The 19,068-nt window shown below is 33.9% G+C and overlaps 1 protein-coding gene across 1 annotated transcript; it reads left to right on the top strand.

The window, feature by feature from the left end:
• Positions 1 to 8,638: 8,638 nt before the first annotated feature.
• LOC145950042 (uncharacterized) lies at positions 8,639 to 18,180 on the top strand. Its single transcript, XM_083060961.1, has 4 exons — positions 8,639 to 8,894; positions 9,418 to 9,731; positions 17,323 to 17,506; positions 17,672 to 18,180. Exons 1-4 carry the CDS (start codon positions 8,639 to 8,641, stop codon positions 18,178 to 18,180), a joined length of 1,263 nt encoding a protein of 420 aa, XP_082917087.1.
• The last annotated feature ends 888 nt before the right edge of the window (positions 18,181 to 19,068 follow it).

Here is a 19,068-nt window from a genome sequence, read left to right as displayed (position 1 = left end):
GATCTCGGTGTGACCTCGGTCCTCGTCCAGGTGGTACAATTAATAAATCATTAAAATGACATTTAAAAACAATATTTTAATTTTCAAAATAATTTTTAAGAATCAACCTAGCTTTTTATCGACCAGATTGATTCAATTTGGATTTGATATGAAAATTTCACGAACTCAATTTATAAATAACATGTTTAAGGAAACATCATGATCCACAAGGACACACAAACAATCTTAATTTATTTTTTGTACAGTTTTTATAACCTGTAAAAATGAATTTATATCATATTGCTGAGACTTTTCTTTTTCATCGATTTTGGTTGGTGTTCATCTGCATCCTAATCCGAATATCCATCTATTTGAATTCAAAGTCATCCAAGCTCAATCTGTCACTTTCTTAAACCAATTGAAAACATTGAATTTTGGAATCACTCTGCATTGAAGATATTTAATATCAATACAGCGTGCATGCCTTTGTCTCGAGTTTCATAATGTGTTCTTGAATAGGTTAAAAGCAATTCTTGATTTTTTATTTTATTTTACAAAAATACCACCATTCTCTCCTCTCAAGTCTCATCTAAAGGTAACAGTAACACATTTGCTCTCCAGTTTATTATAAAACTATGGAATAGGAATAGGAATATGAATAGAGAAATAGTGGTTAACAAGAGGAATGGTCACACCCTCTTGCAATGACAAATACAATGCAATTTAGAGTTGATCATTGTAGGGTACGATATCGATAAGAATCAAACCCAAACTAAAACGACTCCTAAAGGAACCAAGGGGGCTTGGATTTGTTTTGTTTGGAGGCTTCAAATCCACTTGGAGGGATCCACATCAACTTCACTTCTCTTCAAATCAAACCTTCTTTCTCATCTTTCTTTTTGGCTGCTGCTTGCTATTTTGTTTCAATCATATTCATTGGCTTGCAAACAGTTTTTTTTTTTTTTTTTTTTTTTTTTTTTTTGAGAAAAATAAGCTATTTTGAAACTTATGACTTGATTGAAATTAAACTTCAAACACCAATAAAAAGCTACGTCATTATTATCTTTAATTTCTTTATGTTTAGCTATCGTCATTACAATAAAGATAATAATGACGATGACCATAAAAGAAAATTAAGTTGCTCCCGTGTATCTAGAAGGCAGCCATATCTCATATGACAAATCATCTTTCGATATGTTTTCCTCAAGTGGATAACAAATATCTCAACTCATTTTTGACATGTTTTTAACTTCTAAATAATAAAGGTTCAATATATTATTTAATTAAATGAGTTTTTATAAAATTTTTTTAAAAAATTATGAATTATAAAATATAATTAAGTCTTTTATATATAATATATTTTGTAATTCCGTTCATAAAATTAAAATTTAATTTAAAATTCATAAAATTTCACAAAATATTCTTAACACATTTGAACAATAATCTAATATGATTGTATAGATACGTGGATATTAAAGTATTTTGTAAAATTTCATGGATTGTAAGTAAATTTGTAATAATTAAAGATAATAAAATGTACCTAATCTTATATAGGTATTTGCAAAAAGTATCTTCAATGGAGAGAGTAAAAACTCACATAAATGAAGATGAAGATGGGGCAAGAATTTACTCGCAAGATTCAATGAGGATGATGACAGATATGAGTACTATACTACTATAGTTCCTACCCCGCTATCCTACACCTTTATTTATATATAATTAATTACAAAAATAATTTATATTATATTATGCATTATTAACTTGAAATTCTAAATTACAATACTTTATCTATTTCATTAGAATTGTTAGTATATTTTTATTTGTATTTTTTTATTTTTAATTATTATTTTAGTGAATTTAATCCTTAGTCTCCACGTGTTTTAATTTATTTAGGTATTATTATACAAAAATAATATTTAAATTTGATAGATAAACATTTACAAATATATCTCGTGACAATGAGATTAATATAATATGTAATATATATAATTACTAATGATAATAAGTTTTTAAACTAAAAATATAATTATGAACTTTAAAAGTTTTACTATTATTATAAGATAACAAGATTAATGTCTAATGTGGTAAATATTTACTAACTTTTTCATATCTACATACTTGTTTTATCTTACATTTTATATGGTTATAGGGAGGTGACCATTTTAACCAGTGATTGTAAATTTCTAAATTTTCTCTATATATATTTGAAATAAATAATTTCCATTAGTAAATTTGATAATTTGAATTTATAGAAAATTTTAATATAATAATTTGTTAATTTTTAATATTATTATTAGTCTAGAAGAACCATCTCTATTAGTCTTTTTAAAAACAAATAAATGAGAATCATCATGTCAACCTAGCTGGAGTGGAGGGTAGTATACCAAAGATTATTTTTTTGGTAAATTATATACCAAAGGTCTTGAATTTGAACTTTAGTGCAACTATTATATAAAAATAAAAATAAAAATAAAGAAAGAAAGTTTGGTGATAAACAAGGCTTATTGGTCTACTTGGGCCTATAAGTCTATTTATACATCTTGTATAAAAAAAAAGTTATGTAAATAGACTTTTAGACTAAGTAAAAATTTGAATAAGTCATGTCAAATCTTAAAAAAAATATTTATAATGTGTAAATAAGATAAATTAGACTCAAGCTTCCTAAAATTTAACTTAACTTGACTATTTTAACTCCTATTAATGATAATATCTAAATGATTATAAATTATATTTATAACTTTATGTTTATAATTTTTTTTTACTATAAGTTTTGACTTATGTTTCAATGCTTTCAAGTTGTATTTGGATAATTTAAGAGTTAAATTTTATTTTAATTGTAACAATTTTTTATAATTGATATTTTTTATTAATTTATTAATTTTTTAAATAAACAAAGTACAAATAACAAGTGCTGACATGAAAATATAGGTATCCAATAATTATGGAGATTAATACTAAAATTGTTCTCTACGCAAGCATGAAGACAAGTATGAATATTTTCAAATATAGATATGAAACCAAATACTATACTACCCTAATCATACCTTACTTATTATCATTCCTAATAACAATAAGACATTAATGTCAACAAAAAATAAAAATTAAAGATTTAATCTAATTAATTTTTTTTAAAAAAAGCTCAATGACCAAATAATGTATTAACTGATAATAATAAAAAATTCCAAATAAGATAAAAGAGAATAAGTTTTAAATATATAGATATTTTTTTTTAAAGACATGAAAGATTACAATGATATAATAACACATTTTTTAATTAATCTTTATTCTGTAGTTCGGGATGGGTGGTTATTTGGACAGCGTTATGGGTCTACTAAAAAAGACCGAAGCATAGTTTCGATTTTAGTGACTAAAAGAAGTCGGTTGATGATATATACATCTCTTTTTTTTTTTAGAAGTACACCTCCATTTTTTTTAAATAATTAATTTTTTTAAATATTCTTAATTTTTTATTTTTAAATTTTAAATTTTACATTTACAATATTTAGTTCAGTACCTTTTTTTTACCCATCTTTCCTTATTTTTTTAATTTTCAGATACACCCCCTTACCTTTCTTTCACCTCACCTATTTTGGTAAGTAATTTTAATTTTTTTGATTTTACATTACTCTCCCCCCTCTTCTTTTAATTTTCTTACTCTTATCTTCTCTCTTCCCGGTTTTAATTTTCACACACATGTAAAATGTAGAACTAGTTTTTAATAATATTATAGGTATATATCATTTTCTCGATAATAGATAAGAAATTACATGGAGATGAAATAGTGTATACGAAAATTAAAAAAGAAAAAAGTGTGAAAAAGAGAAAAAAAAAAGTAACAAATTAAAAGATGAAGATATAAAATTAAAAAAATTAAAAATTACAAATATTTTATAATTTTTTTAAAAAAATAAAGGAGGTATACTTATTAAAAAAAAAAAGAGGTGTATATATTATGAGCCAAAGAAGTATAACATTTGGGCCAAAGCCCAAAATGCTCGTCTTAACTGAAATAGAAATAGGCAGATGATAAACACACCTCCACTCTCGTATAAATACACCTCCTTTTTAAAAAAAAAATATATAAAAGTCTAAATTACCCTTAAAAAAATGAAATTTCTAAATTTACACCTCCTTCCCCGCATTCTCGTTTACCGCACCCCCTTCTCCGCACCCCACACCCCCTTCCCTGCACCCCCACACCCCGCACCCCACACCTCCCTTCTTCCTATAACTTTTTTCCGCTTAATGTCATGAAGTAACTTTCAATCTAGCTCCTAACTGATTAAAACCTTCTAGTTAGTTTCTAATTCGATTCAATTTAAAAACAAAGGACCTGGATCATATTTGCTAATATCAATGCTCTTCTCACATATCACTATGAAATCAATTTTTTTCTTAATAAAAGTGAAACTTTCTGGTTTATAATGTGAATCAACGGTAACATTAAAGGAGAAAATATAATATGAGTGACCAGAAATCAGAATGGGAGAGTCCGGGAGCAGCAACGATGAGAACGGGCTCATTCTATTTATTGGGAAGTGTGATAGAGTGAGTCAAGGGAGTTGACTCGGTCGACATCTTGCAGCAGAAACCTTTTCTCTTCGAAACCCAATCGGAGGCATGAAGCGGAGTGAACCTTCTCAGCGCACCACATACAGTGCGAACATTTATGGCCATTGAAGCATATTCAGAAAGAAAAAAAAGGCTTGGTTGCGGGAACCGACGGTGACGAAGGTAACCGGGCCGATGCGGCCAGTTACCGGGGAGGGTGTGAGGTGAGGTGAGGGGAAGGGGGGTGCGGGGAAGGAGAGTGCGGGGAAGGAGGTGTAAATTTAGAAATTTCATTTTTTTAAGGGTAATTCAAACTTTTTATATATTTTTTTAAAAAAAAAGGGTGTATTTATACGAGAGTGGAGGTGTGTTTAACATCTGCCATAGAAATATAGACAAGTCGACCCAAAATGAGAAACGCCAGCAGAAGATGTAAGCCTGTGACTCAAAATTATAGGTGTTCAGAAATCCATGATGTGGTGTTTGGATAGATAATTTTAGAATTTAATAAATTTATAATTATTAAGATTTTAATTGTTTCAATTGAAATTATTGTATTTAATTTTTTAATAAAGAAATTATATTTCTTCATTTAAAAAATTTGCGTACAACCACAAGAGTGGTCCAGCTTTGAGAAAATTAGAGAAAATTTTAGAATTCTTGTATTAGGAGGGAATTTATAATTATAGGTTTTTAGTTAATAACAAGGAACATTTCAAAAATACTGAAATTTTAATTTTTTTTTAATAGAACATCCAAACAAGAATTATTTCAAGGGGAAAATTTTAAAATTCTCTCAAAAATTACTTTCTCCATTTAAATTATTTTATCCAAACACACTATTAATGAAAGTAATTAAATTAGTTAATTGTAATTAATAATATCACAATTAAAATTTTTATCCAAAATAGCCATAAAATTAAATAATGATAGTAGCAATTATAATTAATAATACTTAAAAGTATAAAAAAAAACCCATAAATACATAGATTTTTATATAATAAAAAAAATTGAGTATATCACTCATTAATGAAGTCATACCCCCTTTATTTTCTATTATAAACAAAAAGGAAAAAACATTTTTTTATTATTAGATATTAACAAATTCTAACTTTTTTTTTCTCATTTAATGATTTTTTTCTCTAAAATATTTTTCTTTAGTACATGATATTTCACTTACACTATTTCTTTTAACATTTATAATGAAAATAATTTAAAAATAATTTTATGAGGCTAGTAAAATTTAATGTAAATAATTATTATTTTTAATATGTGTAAAATTATTATTATTTTCTTATAATAAAAAACAGATGAGTAATAAATGAAGGATATAAAAGATAGGAATAATCTTAATTAATTCATTTAAAGTTATTTAAATAAAGTTGGAACAGTGTCTTCTTTGTTATTCTGTCTTCTTCTCCCTTACTTCTCTTACACCAAAATGCACGTTAATGTTAATCAGCATTGCGGTAAATACATCCAATTAATTAGATAGAAAAGTTATAGATGTTGAAGATCAAACTTTGTAAAAGATAATAATAAGAACAAAAGAAAGAAAGTGCGTGATAAGTCCATCCACTTGATAAGATTTCCAAACGCATAAATTATAATCAAATGATAAGTGGGGTGAGCAATCATTCATACATGACAGCCTCACAGGTACCACCAACTTCTGAAGGATTAAAAAGATAATTTATTTTAATAAAATTAATGCATAATTATATTCATTAACACAATTTGCTTATACTTTATAAAAAAATGTGTTTTTTTATTCTTATAAAAGAAAATAAGGAAATTACTAAATTAAAAAAATGAATGAGTAATAAAATTAAATACTTATAAAACTATAAAAGTGTATGCTAAAAATGAAGGAACACATAAGATATTTTACAGAAGGTCAAACCATTAAATAAGTAAATACAAAGGCAGAACTCGTTTTCAAATATTTATAAATAAAAATATTAATTGAAAATAAGAGAACAATGAAAACAAAATTTAAAGTTAAAAAGAACTCACCCAGAATAAAAAGTTTGCTTTAACCATACGAAGCCAATATGTAGAGAATATTTTATATAAAAAGTTATTTTGTTAATGTATATGTCTTGCAAAAATAGTTTTTGGTTATTAGTTAGGAGATATATGTTAATAAAAAAAAGTATTTAAAATACAGAAGAAAAAACAAGAAGAGTGGGTTGGTTTGGTTTGCTCCACTTGAAGGATGGGGGAAAGTGGAAAGCAGGTTTCGAAGTAGTTTCTCTTGGTTTAGGGTTATGGATTATGGAACAGCAGCAGCATCTGTCTTTGTCTTCTTGGCATTGAAGTCTGGTGTTGGATCCCATAATCTGGCATGCCCAATCAATCATCCCAACCCCTACGTCATCATGGCTGCTATCAACTAATCCTATACTTTTACTTTTTTATTTTTTATTTATTAAACCCAATCTTATTTCCATTATAAATTAATGATAAAATTTTTCATCCAGTATTAAATTAATTTACTAATTCATTTGATTCATGTTTCACACTCTACCCATTAAATTAGGGTTTTTTTATAATTAAATTCTTATTACAAAAGACAACAATTTTACTATATATATATATATGAAGAAGTGATGTAGTTCAATAAATATGTAAGTTACACACCACATACGCTTGTCAGAAGAAGTGATGTCCATGGAATTGGGTTATAAATTTTGTTATTATAATAAATTCTATCTTAAATTTATCAAACATCAAGTAAAGTTGTTTAATGTAATTAAGGGTGTATGTAATACCACGTCTAGTACATGAAATGTGAATCATAAACAAATACAATTTTACCATTTTAACTGGACATTGTTAAATTTTAAAAAATTATTAAAATATAATTATGATATATATATATATATATATATATATAATTTTGTAACAATTACATTTTATTAATAGTATATTTTATAAATAAATTCATTTTTAAATATATACGTTTAATATATTATATTTAAGAAATATAATAATTAGTATTATATAAAAATATCAGTTTATTTAAATATTTAAAAAGTACTATATTAATATTATTAATTAAATTTAATCTTAAATATTTATATATTACATTTAATAAATATAATATTAATACTATATAATAAAAATACCAGTCTATTTAAATACTTATTAAAATATTATATTGATAATATTATTTTAATATTTTTTATTTTATTTATATATTATTTTAATTTAATTATTTTAAATATTTTTATTTTGAAAATGAAAATAAAAAGAAATCATTTTTGAATATGTAATTAAACTTAGTAGAATTTAGGATATTTTTAAAAATATTAATTAAATGTATAAATAAGAGATAAATTACTAAAGTTTAATATATTTGTATTTTCAAGAGAGGAAAGTATATATTTTAACACATGAAGGAATAATAATGTAATACTTGTATATTTGATATGTGTTAATGTAAAGAATGTTTTGTTAATATACATATTGTATCGGAAGGGTCCTATCGACCACGTGTATCGGACACGTGAACCGACATGTCATGTCCTATCAGATATTGACGCAGTTGACATGTATTCGACTCGGCAGAAGGCCGAAAAGGATAGACAACCCAACTCTTTTCATATCGGCTTGGCCAGAGGTTCAACCTTTCCCTATCGGCTCGGCCAGAGGTAGAGAATAAGGGGTCGTCTCGACCTTTTCCTATCGGCTCGGCCAAGGGCCGACAGAGCTAGAGCAGTTAGTACGATGATCATGATTAACAAGGGAAAACACGTGATTAAGGCATAATCAGTCGATTAGCACCGTATTACCTAATTTGGTAAATGTCAGAAGAGGCCCACCACACTCAGGGCCCATGACAGGTAGTATAAATAAGTCACACGAAACGAGGTATGTCACTGTTCATTTATTACTCTCGAGAATTGCGCTTGTCTTGACTTGAGCGTCGGAGTGCCTTTTACAGGTACCTCCCCCCTGAAGCATCCACATGAAGCTCTCATTCGACCCTTCACCTACCAGAAGATTACGAGTGTGCCTTCAGACAAGTACATTTTGGCGCCTACCGTGGGGCCGAACCTATAGCTTTGAAGAGACAGACTAAGTGTTATTTTGAAGGAGTACTATGGCAATGACAAGGAGAACAAACACCGAAGACCACCGATCCGACCAAGAACACCGATCTGATGAGGACCACGTTGAGGTGGTTGACGAGACGAACCTGACCGAGATGATACGGCAGTTGAAGGGGGAAATGGCCGCCATGAAGCAACAACGAGAGAAAGATGCTCGTGAAATGGCCGCCTTGAGAGAAGAGAACGCTGCCCTGAAAAACCAAAACCAAGATCCCACATGGAAACCCTCCGAGCCGACCCACAGGGGTCATTCCACTCACTCGAACATCACACCTCTGTCCCTCACACTTCTGCTGCCGCCCCGGGGAATCACGCCTCGACTATACAATCACCCGGCCGACCGATGCACACCACTCCGGCCGGAGCACACCGACACCCATTGATGGACTCTTTCCACCAAGGGGATGAACAAACGTCAATGGTGAAGCATGTCTTCTAAGGTTTTGACTTCCCTATCCTCTTCCACTCTCTTAGCCATTGGCTTAGTGATGGGTCTCACATGAAGCTCCATGGATGGTCCTCCATCACCCATTCACCCCAAATATCATGCAATCTTCACTTCTCGACCATTGAAAGTCCCTCCTGCTAAACAAGTATGATGGAACCACCGACCCCGACGAGCATGTCGACATTTTCGTCACTCAAGTCACCCTCAGCACCACCGACGACGCCGCCCTATGCCGAATTTTTCCAACATCCTTGAAAGGAAGAGCATTGAGCTGGTTCACACGGCTCCTGGTCAACTCTATTGACTCTTTCAACACTTTAGCGTCCCAATTCACCATCCAGTTCGCCACCAGTCGGCCTCACCAGCTAACCTCCCTCGCGTTGGTGAGCATAAGACAAGAAAAGAAAGAATCTCTTCGGACCTTCATGAGCCGATTCAATAAAGCGGCATTGGAGATCCGAGACCTAAATCCAGCCATCGCCCTTCACCATCTGACTACAGCCCTGAAGTCGGGACCGTTTGCTAACAGCATCTGCAAGAAACCCCCGTCCGACATGGACGATTTGCGACGCCGCGCTGACAAGTACATGCAGATGGAAGAACTTGCGAAATTTCTCAATCAGGCCAGGGCAGAGGTAACAACCAAGATAGAGAAGCCGGCCGAGAGCTTTTACCGCATTTTTGAAATAAATCATGGAGCATTTTTTAGCCTTGGCTGCCTAGCTCATTCCTTTTGTTCTTGGCCGAAATTTCTAGCTTCTCCTACAAGCTTTGAAGCTTGCCTTCCAAGCTTCTAAACCTTAGTAGGTTTGGCTCACCTTACCATGGTTCTTAAGTGAACCATGGTCAAGGTTAGCTTCTCCTACAAGTTTTAGAAACCATGGATGGTTAACTACACCTTACCATGGTTCCTAGTGAACCATGGTTAAGGTTAGCTTACACTACAAGCTACCTCTCCCTATATATTTGTAATTTCTACTCTTGTATTCACTTTTGAACATTTGAGAAATAAAACTTCAGATTTCTCTCCCAAAAGTCTCTCCTAAAACCGAAAGAGAAATTTCTCTCTAAGGTTCTCATCAAAGGTTTTCAACCTTTGCCTTGGTTCCTCAAGCTTCCTTCACAAGCTAGGAAGTAACCGAACCAATTCCATTGCTTCTCCATCATTGGAGAACCCTCCAAGGTGATTCCGCCACCTCAAGGAGTTCTACCTCAAGAGTTCTTCGGTCCTTTGCATGGAGACTTGGATGAACAACTATCTTCTCCAAGTATGGCCAAGGCCAAGGAATCCAAGAGGTGATATCTTAAAAGAACCAAGAGGAATGAGATGATCTTAAAGACCTTTTTCATATGTTTGTACATATAGTAGTTTCTTTGTATAGGCTTATTTTTGCCTTTGTATTTGTGAGGCACTTTACTTGCTTTTATTAGTGATTGTATATTGTTTTTAGGGTGGGTTACTTGGAGAGTTTAACTCTATTTAACCTCCTTTGTTGATACATTCATTTTATATTTTTTCAGTAGGAAAAAAGGGTGGCATTTAACAATGCTTGAGGGTGTAACTAGTAATTGGGCCAGAACTAGGCCTAAGCAAAATTTTGCATATTAGACTCATTTTACTCCTAAATTTTTATAGATTTGATTTAGCTAGGTCTCATCATCAAATGATGAACCTATCTAAACCAAATCAAATATTTTTGAAATAAATCATGGAGCATTTTTGAGCCTTGGCCGCCTAGCTCATTCCTTTTGTTCTTGGCCGAAATTTCTAGCTTCTCCTTCAAGCTTTGAAGCTTGCCTTCCAAGCTTCTAAACCTTAGTAGGTTTGGCTGACCTTACCATGGTTCTTAAGTGAACCATGGTCAAGGTTAGCTTCTCCTACAAGTTTTAGAAACCATTGATGGTTAGCTACACCTTACCATGGTTCCTAGTAAACCATGGTTAAGGTTAGCTTACACTACAAGCTACCTCTCCCTATACATTTGTAATTTCTACTCTTGTATTCACTTTTGAACAATTTGAGAATAGAAATCAGATTTCTCTCTCACTCAAGAGTCTTAAAAACCGTAGAGAATTCTCTCTCTAAGGTTTCTATCAAAGTTTCTTCAAACTTTGCCTTGGTTCCTCGAGCTTCTACAACAAGCTAGGAGTAACCGAACCAATTCCATTGCGTCTCCACCATTGGAGAATCCTCAAAGGTGTTTCCGCCACCTCAAGGAGTTCAACCTCAAGAGTTCTTCGGTCCTTGCATGGAAAACTTGAAGAATCAACTTTCTTCTCCAAGTAGTTCCATCAGTTTTGGTATCTAGAGCCTAGTGCTCTTGAGGTTTGGTGTTCTAATTTTTTCTAGTGAATCCGTGTTGTATCTTCCTTCTCCTTTGTCTAAATTTGTTTTGCTGTATGGATATAGTTTTATTTCATATTTTGATGGATCCTATATGTCTCATGAGAAGTAATTGATTCATATTTTGCTTGTTTCCAATTCTTGTGAATCAATTCGGTTTGTGCTTTTAGGACTCTTGTTCTTGTGCGTTTTTTTTTTTATGTTTGTTTGAGTCTCTCCATTCCTTAACATGTGTCCGTGATTAGATAACATTCATATTGCATTAGTTTTATTTTTGAATCACTTGTTTTGTCATAGAAGTCATGTGTAGTCCTTTTCATGTTGAAAATTCCTAGACTAGCTTGTTGACCTAATTTTTTGTGTGTTGTTTGTGTCCGAAATTTTTTGTGTATTTTTATTTTTGAATCTGAACCTTACCTATATGTGCTTTTGTTTTACATATTTGTGTTCATAATTTGCTATTACTCCTAGCAAATTTCCTAGAGTTAGGTTTCTATTATGTCTTGTTAAAAGTTTTGTGAAAAAAAAAATTACTAAACACTAATTCCTATTAAGTTTTCTTGAGTCTTATTGTGTGGCTGAAACTTTTAACAAATTTTATAAATTAGAAATAGAGGCAAAACAGAGGTGTATGTGTTCTAAATGCATGAGAAAAATAAAAGAAAATAGTGCCTAACAATTTGACCTAAAAATACTATAAAATTGTGAAGCACTAGTGAAAACATGCTTGTGAACACCTCTTGTTTTGTGAAAATATTTTTGCTGCAGTTTTTCTAGCCTAAGGCCGAGACCTATAATTGTTCAAAAGGCATTTAAACTCTTGATTAATCAAAGAAAAAGAAGTGAAAAATATTTTGCAAAAAGAAAAGAAAGAAAATAACAAAAGAAAAAGGCAAAAGGAGTGAAAAATTTGTGTGAATTAGCTCTCGGTTTTGGTGAAATCTTTGCCTATTAATTTTTAGTCCAGCCACATATTTTGTGTCTTAATTTTGTTTCTAATCTTAGCTTTGTTTTTGTAATCCATTCTAGTGCCTTTGATAGGTTATCCTTTGTGTGCTAGCTTTCTAAATTTGCCTTAATTTTTGCTTGTCTTTTTTGTGGAACTCCTTCTAGTTTGTCTCATTTCATTCTACCAATTGGTGTAGCCATTATAAATTATGCCTTTTCAGTTTTAGCACTAATATTCCAGCAATTGAAGGTAGTTGAGTGCTTCTTAAAAGGTGTAGGAGGCCAAGTCAAAGGAAGTCAACTTGAAGGCTTTGGGGGTTGCTTAGGGAGCTTGTTCTCTCTTGGTGGAAGGTCTCTTGCAAACACCTAGAAGTAACCAAAGTCAAGGTTGCTTCTAAAAGAAGAGTGATACACTTGTGAGGGCTGCATGCTTGGTGGCTGAAATTGGAAGAGAAGGAGCAACAAAATTTTGAAAATTTTGTGAACTTTAGAGACCAATTTTAGTGACGAAAATTTTTGTTACTAAACCTATTTTTCCTTACAAAATCCGTTTCTAAAATTTGTTTCTAATTAGTGGCTAATTTGTTTTCTTTGAAATTAAGTGCAACCACTAATTTCATTTGATTGTGAATTTACATTTCATCTGGTGTGAATTTACATTTCATTTAAGTGTGAATTTGCATTTCATTTGGTGTAAATTTGCATTTCATTTTTCTTGTAAATTTTTAATTCTCCATTTTTGTACAAGGCCTTTATTAAGGAGTGTCTTGGAGTGCCTTTGGTGTATCTCCATCTCTCCTTAAGTGTTCTAACAGTAAAAACGTGTAGTACTTGTGAGAGGGTCCTTGAAGGTCTTTGGTGCCTTTTAAGCTCTCACATAGGTTTAATTGCTTTCAATGCCTAGTTTATGTTTTCTTGTCTTTAATATTTCATGAAATTTATGTTTTAAGCAATTTATGTTTTCAGCAATTTAAGTTTTCAAGCAATCTATGTTTTCTTGCCATTTATGTTTTCAAGTATTGATTAATTGTACACTTTAGGCACTTGCTTGTTATTTTTCTTTGAAAAATATCTTTGTGAAAATTGTTTTGTGCAAGGAAAATATACAAGGGGGTTTAGAGATTTTTACTTGAAGAGGCTTGGTTATTAAGTGGCTCTTTAGTAGCTCACCTCCCTCCATAGTTCAATTTGTACTCTTAGACCTCTAAGTGCCAAGTCTAAGCACTTCAAAAATATTATTTTCTGAAAATCTATTTTTTTGTGAAGAGAAAAATCTTGTTGTTTAAAATGTCTCAACAATCCAACTATAGTGCAAGTGATAGCTCTCCTAAAAGCATTTATTACTTAACAAAAGAGCTAAAATCACTTAAACTATGGAAGAAGCAAGAGGCCTTTCAAAAAGAGAAGGAGAAAATTGAAAGAGAGGCCAAACTTGCTATCCTAAATGAGAAGTTGAGAATTCTTAAACAAGAAGAAGAAAAATTGAAAGAAGACATGAGAAAACACAAAAGAAGAAGACAAATGAAAATCAAAAGAAAAGAAGAAATAGAAAAAAAGAAAGAACTTTGTGCAGGGAAGAGTAAAGACGAAGAAATATCCTCTAAAGGATTTGTGACTAAAGAGAATTGTTTTAGTACTAAAAATCCTATGAAAAAAAATTCTCTTTATTCATAAAGATCTTAACTCTTGCCCTCATTTTGCCACTAGTCTTGAGGAGGAGATTCATAAATCCATTATTTTTAAGGAAAAAGAGTCTCAACTTCAAGATTTGGTGAAGGAGAAGTGGACTTCACTTAGTTCCACTTCTCATGCTACATCCTTGGTGGTGCCCAAGGTAGATAGCCTTCCTTTGTGTAGGACATTTCATACCTTAGTTGTTTTAATAATGCACCCAATTTATGGAATATATTATTTGTTGGATATAACATCTGAACCTTCAAGGTTCCTTGTGACAAATTCTTTTCATAACTATCCAACAAATAATATAATCCAAAATTGTTTAGGAAATTTCTTAGTAGTATTTTCCTTATTTTCTAGGAAATACCTAGGTTACTGTTGAGAGTTCCGTTGAAACACTTTTGTTAATATTTGTAAATTCGTTTAATTCTATCAACGGTCTCAAACACGGCAAGTATACCGGCCGTTCAAGTAGTAAAAATATCGTATCCACAGGGATTAGAAGGTAATATAAGCATTTATTGACTATTCGTGACTAAAGAATAATTCCAATTTCATAGTTTGTGCAGTGAATTCAAAGTTGTGACTATTGGAATGAAAGCTGTAAATAAATATTGTTTTGTGAGTGGAAAAGGTAAGGAATGGTATTGTGGTATTGTGAGGTTGTGGGGGTCAGATTTCACCAAACGTAACACTAATGTATCCTTAATCTCTTGTTGAATTCATTGCTTAGTCAACCCATAAGTTTACTCAAACCTAATCCCTTAGAGAAAGAGCCTAGATGCGGATATTGAATATCAATCCCTTGAGTACCCAATATCTACACCCGCATTACGGGCTAGGGTTTAAGACTACTAATGGGTCAAGCTCTATCCCTAGATACAATCACCACTAGGCATATGTTTCAGAACTAGTTTCAAAGGTTATTTTCCAATACCCATGGAACCTTAAATCATGCAAAGGGTGATCAATCCAAAGCAAGCATTAAGAATAGAAACAAACACAACAACGAATAAAACAACATGTATATATATCATTAAAACCGTAAAGATTACAATAGAGTACGTTGGTTACATCTAACCCCACAAAATGGGTGAAACCACTCAACAAAGAGGGCAAATACAAAATAGAGATGGAAGAGGAAGTGAAGAACCGAAGGAAAGATCCGCACACGGACGATCCCAAGCCCTGGGAATCCCTTCCGCAGCTCCTGGAGGCGCCCAATGTGAGAATGGAGAGAAAGATCCCCGAAAATGGCTTCAAATACGAGCCTGGGAGATCAGATTAGGGTTCCGCGCCCGGCGCACAATTCTTCGCGCCCGGCGCAAGTTCTTCCAGAGAAGTCAAGCACTCTCTGTCTCAACACAAGCCCGGCGCAATTCCTTTTGCGCCCGGCTTAATTCTTTTTGCGCCCGGCTTAATTCCTTTTGCGCCCGGCTTAATATAACTGGCAGAGATGAAATACTCTGTTTTTGTCACGCCCAGCGCAGGTTATATTGAGCCCGGCGCAGAACCTCTTCTCTGCTCCTTAGCTTCTTAGGTTTCCAATCCTAAGAGTCTTCAACTTTCCACTCTTCCTCAATACCTGCACAAAAAATGAGGTGGATTAAGGTATTGTTAGATGAATTTGGGTTAGTTATATCTGCACACAAAATGAACCAAAAAGAGAACAATTATATTGCAATGGTTCAAAGGATGAGTGGAATTTGTTCAATAAGCCTCATCCAAAAAGAGGTAAAATTGAGACTTAACAGTTACCACATAGGGCACTTTAGGCAAGATATTTTAGTTTTTAGGATTAAGTCTTCAGTGTGCTATAGTTTTAGTTTTAGCACATTTTTAGGATTTAGTAATATACCTAGTCTATGTTTAGGAGAGGATCCTATTCATTATATTAGAAGGTCTAGTATCATAGATTTCTTTAGGTTCCATGAAAGGATTCCTTCTAGGATATACCTTTCACATTTATTTGTTGAAAATATCACCTCTATTGAATTTTATTATATATTTGTAGGTATGGCCAATAATCATGAAGACCCTCGAGATTTGAGGTCAAATCCTTTTCAAGAGGGAGGGGATGATAGACTATGGCCAAGGCCAAGGAATCCAAGAGGTGATATCTTAAAAGAACCAAGAGAAATGGGATGATCTTAAAGACCTTTTTCATATGTTTGTACATATAGTAGTTTCTTTTTATAGACTTATTTTTGCCCTTGTATTTGTGAGACACTTTACTTGCTTTTATTAGTGATTGTATATTGTTTTTAGGGTGGGTTACTTGGAGAGTTTAACTTCATTTAACCTCCTTTGTTGATGCATTCATTTTATATTTTTTCAGTAAGAAAAAAGGGGTTGTATTTAGCAATGCTTGAGGGTGTAACTAGTAATTGAGTCAGAATTGGGCCTAGGCAAAATTTTGCATATTAGACTCATTTTGCTCCTAATTTTTTTATAGATTTGATTTAGCTAGGTCTCATCATCATATGATGAACCTATCTAAACCAAATCAAATATTTTTGAAATAAATCATGGAGCATTTTTGAGCCTTGGCTGCCTAGCTCATTCCTTTTGTTCTTGGCCGAAATTTCTAGCTTCTCCTACAAGCTTTGAAGCTTGCCTTCCAAGCTTCTAAACCTTAGTAGGTTTGGCTGACCTTACCATGGTTCTTAAGTGAACCATGGTCAAGGTTAGCTTCTCTTACAAGTTTTAGAAACCATGGATGGTTAGCTATACCTTACCATGGTTCCTAGTGAACCATGGTTAAGGTTAGCTTACACTACAAGCTACCTCTCCCTATATATTTGTAATTTCTACTCTTGTATTCACTTTTGAACAATTTGAGAATAGAAATCAAATTTCTCTCACTCAAGAGTCTTAAAAACCGTAGAGAATTCTCTCTCTAAGGTTTCTATCAAAGTTTCTTCAAACTTTGCCTTGGTTCCTCAAGCTTCTACAACAAGATAGGAGTAACCGAACCAATTCCATTGCTTCTCCACCATTGGAGAATCCTCCAAGGTGTTTCCGCCACCTCAAGGAGTTCAACCTCAAGAGTTCTTCGGTCCTTGCATGGAAAACTTGAAGAATCAACTTTCTTCTCCAAGTAGTTCCATCAGGTAACGACCAAGATAGAGAAGTCGGTCGAGAGCTCTTACCGCAGCCGCCCCAAGAATCTCGTCCCCCGATAAAAACCTGCTCGTGGACCGAGATATGCTCATTACACTCCGTTGAATACTAGCCGATTGGCTGTCTTGGACCAGGCACTTGCGTCAGAGGTCCTGACAGTGCCGAAGCGAGCCTCGACTCCTCCACGCGCCGACACAACAAAGTCCTGCAAGTATCACCGAAACAGGGGCCACTCGACCGAGGAGTGCGCAGCTTTGAAAGATAAAATTGAGGACTTGATCAAACAAGGGCAGCTCCAACGCTTCGTCGATCGGCCTCGTTCTCCCCGATACGACGACCGCTGACACCGCCGAGATCAGCCTGACCGAAAAGGGTCTGACAGGCGACCCTATAGAGAACGTATCTGATCTAGGGGCCGAAAGGAGGATGAGCCGACAACCCAAACCCAAAGGGTCATCAACACCATTTCTGGTGGATTCGCAGGCGGAGGTTCCACCTCTTCAGCCCAAAAAAGACACTTGCGGGCCGTCCGAACTGTACATGCAGTCGAACATACTCGACGAAGTTTACCGGCCATCACGTTCACCGAAGTAGACTTTAAAGGCATCAATCCAGATCAAGACGATCCTATGGTCATTAGTGTCGAAATCCACAACTGCATTGTTCGGAAAATGCTGGTCGATCAGGGAAGCTCAGCCGATATCCTCTATTGGAACACATTCAAACAGCTCGGCATTCCGGAGGCCGAATTGATCCCATACAACGAACCCTTGGTTGGATTCTATGGTGAGCGCGTGCAAACGAAATGGTACATCAAGTTATCCACACGCTTCTGTTTCGATGGAGCCGAAACTAGAAGCATCTCGGTCAAATACGTGGTTGTACATGCCAACACGTCGTACAATATTCTCCTTGGAAGGCCGTCCCTGAACAAACTAGGTGCAATTGTGTCAACTCCACACTTGGCGATGAAGTTCCCATCTGAATCGTGACGAATAATCACTGTTCACGCCGACCAGAAGGCGGTAAGGGAATGTTATTTTGCTAGTCTTCGCTTACCCCGCCTTGAAGAAACAAAACCACGAAAGCTCAAGCGTGTACATACGGTAGCCCGAGAACTCGATCCCCCAATCATGGACGTCGACCCTCGCATGGAGCAAGATGAAAGGGTTGAGCCGATCGAAGACAGACAACCGTTCGTCATCGGTCCAACCGATTCTCATGTAACTTATCTTGGATCCAACTTATTTGAACAAGCCAAACAACAGATACAACAAGTCGTCTAGAAAAATAAAGACATCTTTGCACGGCGGTCGGCCAGTATGCCGGGGATCGACCCCAAATTTTTATGCCACAAACTCTCAGTTTACCGAGAGGCGAAGCCGGTTGCCCAACGAAAGAGAAAAATGGGGGAAGAAAGGAAGAAGGCAATTGAGGGAGAGGTTTCCAAGCTTATGGATGCAGGCTTTATCCGAGAAGTACAATACACAACATGGTTGGCCAATGTTGTCATGGTTAAGAAGCCGAATGGTAAGTGTAGAATGTGCACCGACTATACCGATTTGAACAAGGCATGTCCCAAAGACGCTTACCCACTGCCAAACATTGACCGATTAGTTGACGGCGCGGCCGGCCACCAGTTCCTAACTTTTCTTGATGCATATTCCGGATACAATCAGATCCGAATGCATCCCCAGGACGAAGAGAAGACAACATTCATCACCGAATCGGCCAACTACTACTATCAGGTTATGCTGTTCGGCTTGAAGAACGCCGGGACTACCTATCAGAGACTCATGGACAAAATCTTCCACAAGCAAATAGGAAAGAATTTGGAAGTGTACGTCAATGACATGGTGGTCAAATCACCTAACCTTGTC

This window comes from Cajanus cajan, chromosome 7 (genome assembly GCF_000230855.2).
Source record: "Cajanus cajan strain Asha chromosome 7, NIPB_CcT2T_4, whole genome shotgun sequence".
In the NCBI taxonomy this organism is placed as follows: domain Eukaryota; kingdom Viridiplantae; phylum Streptophyta; class Magnoliopsida; order Fabales; family Fabaceae; genus Cajanus; species Cajanus cajan.
Note: the sequence above shows the minus strand (reverse complement) of the source record. Positions and strands in the feature narration are given on the sequence as shown.

Excerpts from the sequence above, each read along its gene's own strand:
- LOC145950042 (XM_083060961.1), top strand. The coding sequence starts at position 8,639 with ATGGCAATGACAAGGAGAACAAACACCGAAGACCACCGATCCGACCAA. Across the intron at positions 9,732-17,322 it reads TCAATCAGGCCAGGGCAGAG|GCACTTGCGTCAGAGGTCCT; the intron begins GTAACAACCAAG and ends GTCTTGGACCAG. Across the intron at positions 17,507-17,671 it reads ACGCTTCGTCGATCGGCCTC|GCGGAGGTTCCACCTCTTCA; the intron begins GTTCTCCCCGAT and ends GTGGATTCGCAG.